Here is an 8436-nt window from a genome sequence, read left to right as displayed (position 1 = left end):
AACAACAACAACCACTTCCTACTCCAACATTAGTGAGACAGGTTTTGAGATTACAGAGGAGGGTTAATAATGCCCCTTACATCTAAAAACAGGTGGAGATGTTAAAGCCTAGGCAAACAGGTTTTGACGAGACAGTTAAAGATCTTGATATATATCTCATGCACTTTGTTGAAGAATATACTGCACTAGCATCTGATTTATCCATGAAAAAGCTACAGGATAAAGGGTCGGCTGAAGAGGTGAGAGCAAAGAATATTGTACCATTTAGTCGGAACTGATCCATAGCTGACCACACAGCAGGTTTTCAGAAGCAGTTATTTACAGGGGAGTAGACTGCCCATCCTATTCTGTGAAGCAGCTGGTAGCCTCGTGTGCCTTTGGGACTGCAGTGCAGCTTCTTGCCACATGCCACCAGAGCTTCCCTATAGCTATCTATATAAAGCTCTCCCACGAGCAGCGGATTCATCCGTGAAAAGCTACAGGATGAGAGGAAGGCTGAAGAGGTGAGAGCAAAGAAGAGGTAACTAAATTGGGACCATTTTTATAATGTTCTTGGGAAAGAATAAGTATTCCCAACTGACAGGATATGGATCCTGTGGGAGAGAGACACACCAAGCCAATGTTGAGTAACATGAGTTCATCCAAGAAAGGCTTCCTGGAGTTTGAACAGACCTCAGTAAAATGAAGACAAAAGTGATACCAGACTCTAGCAGCTTGAGGAGGAGAACGCACCGTGGCAGAACATGGAATAACTCTTATTGTCAAGAAAATGGATAAGAAATTGAAATAGCAGAAGAAGATTGTAGAGAATCCATAAGTGAATAAATTACTTTGAAACGCCTACTAAAAATGCAGTGAAATTAGATCACCATGTACTCAAACTAACTTTACTACCATGGAGTCAACTGTAGCTCACTGCCACTCTCCATGATGTTGCCAAGGTTGTATATCAGTAAATCACACTGGAGAAGACTGTTCATCTCTCCCCCTTGGAGCTTCTGATGCATCAGCACCTCTGGAGATGTAGGCAGCAGCCTCATGGTTAGCAGTGCTACTCGGTTCCAACTATGCCACCAGAGTTTTCCTTCATTACGTACCAAGCAAAGAAAAGTCTACTGCTCCTCTTTCCTCTTCCTTCTACTTTGACCAAATCTGAAGACTAGAACAGAACTGGCAAATCAAATGAAGAGAAAAAGAAAAGCCAGATGGGAAGGGGGGAGTGCAAATCCCTTTCTAAAGTTGGAAAGAATGGGTGGGAAACAAACTTTACTTTTAAATCAGGTTTGGTCTGGAGTTTTAATTATTTTTTTGTATTGGACATTTTAATTATCAATCTAAAAGGATGGCTCTATTCTTTAAGGGAAACCAGAAAAGTCAAGCTTATCCACAGGAAGGGAGTTTCAGCAGAAAGCAGAGAGAAATAGAAGAATGTCTATCTGTGTTTCATTAACGAGCAAAGGCATTTGACTGTGTGGATCACAACAACATGTGGTTAACCTTTAGGAGAATGGGAATCCCAGAACTCTTAATTGTGCTCATGCCTATGCTCAGACCAGGAAGCAGTCCTCCGAACAGAACAAGGAAGCACTGCATGGTTCAAAATCAGAAAAGGAGTGCATCAGGGATGTGTCCTGTCTCCATACCTTTTCAATCTGTATGCAGAACAGATTATTCAGGAGGCTCGGCTTTATGAGGAGGAATGTGGCATCAGGATTGAAGGAAGACTCATCATCAACAATCTACATTATGTAGATGAAACAGCTATGCTTGGTGAAGCTGAGAAGTAGCTGAAGCCATTTCACGCAGAAGGTCAAGGACTGTAGTCTTCAATATGGATTGAAGCTCAAAATCAAGAAGACAAATATTCTCACTACTGGGTCAATGGCAGTGTCATAGCAGATCGAGAAGAGACTGAAGTTGTTCACAATTACCGCTTGCTTGGCTCCACAATCAACATTCTAGGAACCAGGAGTCAGGAAATTAAAAGATGAACTGTACTGGGAAAATCTGCTGTCAGGGACCTCTCCAGAGTACTGGGAAGCAACAATGTCATTCTAGAGACTAAGTTGCACTTGATCCAGGTCATGGTCTTCGCAATTACTTGCTATGCATCAAAGAGCTGGACAGAAGTACTGATGCCTTTGAGTGATGGTGGTGGAGAAGAGTCTTGAACATACCATGGATTGCCAAGAAAATAAGTAAGTCTGTCTTAGAGAGGGTAAAACTAAGTTTCTCCTTGGGGACTAGGATTTTGAGGCCCGTCTCACATACTTTGGGCATGTGGCCAGAAGAGACCGGTCCTTGGAGAAGGACATCATGCTTAGAAGGGTGGAGGAAAACATCTAATAAGATGGACTGAACAGTAACTGGGGTAATGAGGGGAGGTGTGTCAGAATCCACGAGACTGCCCCAGGATAGGGCAAGCTTTGAACTGTTTTGTACATAGGGTTGCTAGGAGTCGCAGGTGACTCAATGGCACAAAATAACAGATTTGAACTGACCTTACCAGATGTGAAAAGTCAGGCACAGGGGAGATTAGAGAAGAACCAAATCGTAACCTTATACAATATAATTCAATCTAGTCAACTTCTCAGCCTGGCCTGAGATAATTCCATCATTAACAATTCCAATAAATAAAAAAACAAACAGGGAGTTCTGGTGGTCTAGTGGCAAGAAGCTGAGCTCCAATCCCGAAGGCATGCAGCTTGAATCTATCAGGTGCGCTGCTGTAAAATGAGGGGCAATCTCTTCCTTTGCCAGTCAGAGCTGACTCAACAGCATATGACAAAGGGAGGGGGGTGGATAAATTAAAAAAAAAACAAAAACGCAATTCCACAAATGTACAACACAACTCGAGAATATAATACTAATTCCTAAAATCAGCACAAGAGATTTAAATATGATTGTTGCCATTTTGTGCTGTCAACTTGACGACAACTAATAGCAATCCTGTGAATAGAAAATCTGAACCCTGACTTAATCCTCTGCCATCCTAAACAATCTCTGCCATGTTCGAGCTCAATGTTACAATCACTGTGTAGATTTCCCTCTTGTTGAGGGTTTTCTTCTTTTTCTCTGACCCTCCACCTTTCCCAGTTAATGGCTTTCTTCCAAAGACTGGCCCCTCCTGCCAACATGTCCAAAGCACGCGAGATGAAGACACATTATCCTTGCCTCTGTGGAGCCGCTTGGTTGCACTTCTACCAAGACAGACATGTTTATTTTCTTGGCAGTCCGTGATATAGTCAATACTCTTCTCCAACACCATGATTCTTCTTTGGATTTCCTTATTCATGGTCCCATTTTCCTTTAAAAAGTAGAATGTGTGGTATCTCTATCACTTACTAAAGTATCCCATGTATAAAAGGTGCTTAAAAAACTGCTGCTCTCCTTATAAGAAAGCTTCTAAAAAGAAAATGGAATCTGAACAAATATGTCCACAGCTGATTCTGCTTTCCAGTTAAAATTGTATTTTAATTGTGTTGTCCCTGTGTATTGTCGAAACTATTCCCACTCACAGCAACCCTTTATGATAGACTTTCCCTATAGGATTCCTTCAGCTGTGACTTTACAGGAGCAGCTCATGATCTTTCCTCTTGTGGTATGACTATTGTGTTAAAAAAAAAAATCTTTCCGTTAACAGAAAAGCACTAACCATTATATCACCAGACTCCTCTGTGGAGTACAAACCTATAGGTTATGCTCATGTTTTATCTTTTTGTAGTTAGCCAAATTACTAAAATGAAATACATATTTTCAGTACTATGTTGTAACAATGAAGAATAAACATGAAACTTTAAACTTGGATACTTAAAAGAAAAATGACTGGATGCATTTTTAAAGAGCTTTGCAGGAATTCTCAAAAGAAACACTGTATAATGCTAAAAAGGTAGAATGGTTTCTTTTAAAAGGAGAGTATTTTAAAAATAAATTATTTAGTATTTTATTAATACTTTATTGACATGTAATCCTGTCTCTTTTCAGTAATAGAACTTTAAAAGCTTACTAAATGCCACAAAGGAGCTAGAGTAGTGCAGTGGTTAACCACTCAGTTGCTAACCACAAGGTGGCTGGTTCAAACCCACCAGCTACTCTGCAGAAGTGACAGATTCAACAGCAATTGGGCAGTTCTACTTTGCCCTGAAGGGTCACTATGAAACCTTATTTTGGCATCATCCCTGTTTTAAAGAGCAGAAAACAGAGGCCCTGAGTTTAGTGATTTGCTCAAACTACTTGTAAATGGTAGAGCTGGAACTTAAGAATTTAAACTCAAGATTCTCCAGAATGCTCTTAATTGTACAGCTAACTATCCTCTTCCCTCCTCCCCCATTGCTCCACAGTCAGAACTGACTCACAGTGACCCTCCAGAAGGTTATCCAAAGTTACACACTGCATGAGAGAAGACTACCTGTCCTTCTCCCTTGGAGCTGCTGGAGGACCTCAACCACAACAGAGATGTGCAGCCTTTGGGCTAGCAATGCAATTCCCTATCAACTCTTCTTTTTAAGCTTCTGAGAGCAAACTACGGAGCTCTAGTGGTCTAGGGTTAAGAAGCTGAGTTGCAATTCCAAAGGCATATGTTTCAAATCCAACAGCAGCTCCACAGGAGAAGGATGGGCAATCTCTTCCCAAGCAATTTCTGCCTTTGCAAACCCGCTGGAGGGTCAGCTATGGACCCATTCCGACTCGACGGCACACAATAACAACAGCAAACTATAGTGTTGCCAAAAGATGATGTTCACGGATTCATTTCCAAAATAAAAGGAAAAGCCTATTTTAATAGCTAATTTTACAAGATCCAATTTTGAAATATAAACTATCATCACATCTCCACCCATGGTTCTATTAACATACCTCTGCTGTCGTGAATTTATAAATAAATTCTTGATGACTGAAATAGTCTATATACCCCAACCACTACCATGGAGCCAGTGCTGTTTCACAGCAATATTCTGATGGGTTTCCAAGGCTGTAAATTTTTAGTGGAAGAGATTGCCCATCTTTCTCCCCCGAGCTCCTCAGAATTGCTGACCTGTTAGTTTGCAGCCGAATACATTCTGTAGCAAGCCACTAGGACACTCCTACATGACAGATACTAATAGCAACATCCACTTCATAAACAATGTGCCTCTGGAAACTATGAACTTTCAGAAACAATGATCGTCATAGAAAGGCTTCAGGTCTTTTGATCATGCTCAGGTAGAAGACAGTATCTAACTCAAGATGCCATCATTTTTACAATATTTACAATAAATGTACATATGTGGGTATAAAATTTTATCATTAAAAAATGATGCAAGAAAGCTCTGGTGGGTGAGTGGTAAGGAACTGTACTGGCAACTCAAAGGCTCATGGTTCAAATACACCAGCTGCTTAGCAACAAAGAGAAGGGCAATCTCCTCTCATGCAAGTTACTGCCTGGAAGGTCAATTATGGGTCGGGTCCTATTTGCTGACACACAACACCACCACCAAAATGGTGCATAAAGGAAACAGATTGTATTATCTATTTTCAAGAACTAAAGGGAGTAGTAGCTTCAACAGAGTCCTGATAATCAGACTATATCATTCTCAAGATTTATTTTGGGAATACAGGCAAGAGTTAGAGGTGGAAGAAATCCTCCAAATCTCAACATAAAACAATGGTTCTCAACCCAGGATAATTCTGTCACCAGGGAACATTTAGTATTGTCACCAAAGTGTGTCAGGGAGTTGCTACTGGCATTCTGTGGGTAGCACCAGTGAGGTTGCTAAACACCACATTATGCACAGGCCACACCCCACCTCCCACAACAAAGAATTACCCAGTCAATATCAACAGTACCTCTGTTGAGAATAAAGGATTAAATGTCTCTCTGGCACTCAGCAGAGGGAGTGGCCAGAGTGTTTAGAAACAGTAGTGACTATAAACAGTAAATCAAAGAGCCCAAGTAACACTTTGCAAAGACAAGGTACAGTGCTCAAGCAGGGATAAGCACACTGGCACAGGAGCAGCCTCCTGTCTCATCAAGATTGAAGTGGGGACTGCAAACAGATAATCTCCACTTCTACTCAACAGTCCTACATTTGTCAGTTATGCTGGGTTTTTTGGTTGTTTTATTTTTCCTGAAAAAAACAACAGAAACTGTGAAACACACAAATAAAAGAAAGCTTAATGAAAATAAAAGAACCCCCTTTCCTCAACGGGTGCACCATTTCCTTACCAAGTGAGTATTCAGTCTATTACATGTTTACAACGGGGCTATTTTTACCCATTGTCAACCAGTTGACTCCAACTCCTAGGGACCCTACAGGTCAGGGCAGAAATGCCCCACAGCCTTTCGGAGGCTGCAAGCACAGAAGTCAAAGCACCAGGCTCTCAGTCAGTTGCTGACATGTAACCCACCGCACCACTAGGGCTCCTTTAGGCAAGAAGTTACAATAGAAAATAAGAACAATGGATGTTGTGGACACATCATAAAAAAAAAAAAATTCAAAATTAGTATCTGTGTGCTTCATATTGGACATCAGTACTCCAAAGACCAAACACTATTTCAAGAATCCTTCAAAGACTTTACTTTCTCTGAATCTAAAGAACTTCCATCACAAGAGGAAATATTAAAAGCAGACACAGCAGCAACCACCGAAAAAGCACAGACACTAAGACAAAAGCCTTTGCAAATTGTTGCCTTGTTTTGTATAACCCACTGGCATCTGTGCCTTTGCTCTGCACTAAAATCTTTTTACTCTCTTTTCATTCCTTTGCTCACACTCATTTCTTTGCTCGTTTCCAACTTACTTTACTCTCTGAAAACTGACAAGTGGCAATGGAATTCTGGGGTTAGAAAAGCAGACCTTTGGAGATTATGAAATTGTAACCCCCACAAAGCCCATCTCTCTCACACATACAGTTCTCCTAACAAGCATTCAGCCTGCAGGAGTTCACCTACAAGTTCAGGTCTCTCACCTCCACTTCCTTTCAGAAAATCACTTTGCAGTTAAGGAGCACTGCTAAACTGTTGGCAAGATCAAAACGGTATCTTTGACCAGTACTTCTGTTGCTTCATAAGCATCAATTCTCTCTCTGTTTCAATACATATTAAATTCGGAAGGGGGGGGAATTCAAAACTGTCAATGGTTTAGGTAGCACCCTAGTAAATAACAGTTGGCTCAATGTGCGGGATACAATTTCCTTGTGATAAACTGAAACACTTAACTAAAAGCAGATACAGTGTGAGTCATCTAATAAGCCCTGTTTGACATTTTGTCAGGATAAAGAATGACTCATTAAATCTTAAAAATGGCCCGCAAGGTATGTTTTATCCTCCTACATTCCTCGAAAAGTTTTTTTCTCTCCTTTAACTACAGAACCAATAAAAGAAACGAATTCGTTCCGGGGGGGATCTCGGGTCGTGTTAGGTAAATACGGTAACGCACTTCTCACGGTGTCGCGGATGCCTCCCGGAGCCTTGGCAGAGAGGTGCCTGAGAGCCAATGTAAAGTGATTCATAATTTAAAGATATAAATCCTAATTTGTTCAGTGCTGGCGGCAAGTCTCATAAAGCAAGTGGTGCGGTTGAGCTACCTCGTTTTCATGCCCATCGCGGCGTACTATCTAAGTTTGATTCTCGGAGGGAAGTCTCCTCCGGCTGTTGCTTGCCCGGGGAGCCCCTCTCGATCGCCCCCGGCGCTGGGCGCGCAGCCGGGTCGCCGAGGGGACAGCGCTGCGCGGCGAGCCGGGGTGGCTGCGGTCCCGGCCCTGCGCCGCGCCCCTTACCTTGGTGAGCTGAGCGATCTTCTTGCTCATTTTCAGGTGCAAGTCTTGGGTGTAATCCATGCAGTGCCCCCCCTGCTGCCCTGCGGCCGGCGCCGCCGCCGCCACTTTGGCCGCTCCAGCCGCGGAGCCGCCGTAATAGTGCTGCTGCCAGCTCATCCCCGGGGTCGCCATCTTCCCGACAGACCCCGGCCGGGGCACCTGTCCCCGCGCTCCGGGGACGGCCCGCGGAGCAGCAATGTCTCAGACACAAGAGCTGCGGCGGCCGCTTCCAGATCCGTCGCTCGGCGCCCGTCAGCGTCGGCTGCAGGCGTCCTCCCGCCCGTGACACCCTCCCGGCCGTCGCTTTCCAGGGACGGGGCGGCCCCGGCGGCCCGAGGCCGCGGGCGACACTGGCGCGGGGCAGACGCCCGGGGTCTAGCGGCGGCCGGGCGAGGCTCACTCTTGTCTGCTTCTCAGCCCGCGTCTGGCGGGCGCGTCGCGAGCAGCGTGGCCGTGCGGGTGCCGCTCGAAGCGGGGAACAGAAACCCAGTGAGACGGCAGCCGGCCGGGCTGCGGAGGGAGGAGACGGGGCGGGCTGCAGCGAGGGGAGGCGGGGACACGGAGGGGGCGCGCGAGGCTCGGAACCGCCGTTACCAGGGCGCGCGGCTCACGATCCGCCGCGGAGCGCGCGGGGACGGCGAC

General features: G+C 44.4%; 1 protein-coding gene across 1 annotated transcript in view; it reads right to left on the bottom strand.

Annotated features, from left to right (window-relative positions):
- FAM184A (family with sequence similarity 184, member A) overlaps positions 1–8267 on the bottom strand; it is a 223162-nt gene extending 214895 nt beyond the window's left edge. The window contains exon 1 of the mRNA XM_006878993.1: positions 7756–8267. Within this exon, the coding sequence (XP_006879055.1) occupies positions 7756–7926 (171 nt within the window). The 5' untranslated portion in view covers positions 7927–8267. The remainder of the gene's footprint in view (positions 1–7755) is intronic.
- Between the last annotated feature and the right edge of the window lie 169 nt (positions 8268–8436).

Source organism: Elephantulus edwardii, unplaced genomic scaffold (assembly GCF_000299155.1).
Source record: "Elephantulus edwardii isolate Elephantulus edwardi_28Jun2011 unplaced genomic scaffold, EleEdw1.0 scaffold00002, whole genome shotgun sequence".
NCBI classification, from domain to species: domain Eukaryota; kingdom Metazoa; phylum Chordata; class Mammalia; order Macroscelidea; family Macroscelididae; genus Elephantulus; species Elephantulus edwardii.
Note: the sequence above shows the minus strand (reverse complement) of the source record. Positions and strands in the feature narration are given on the sequence as shown.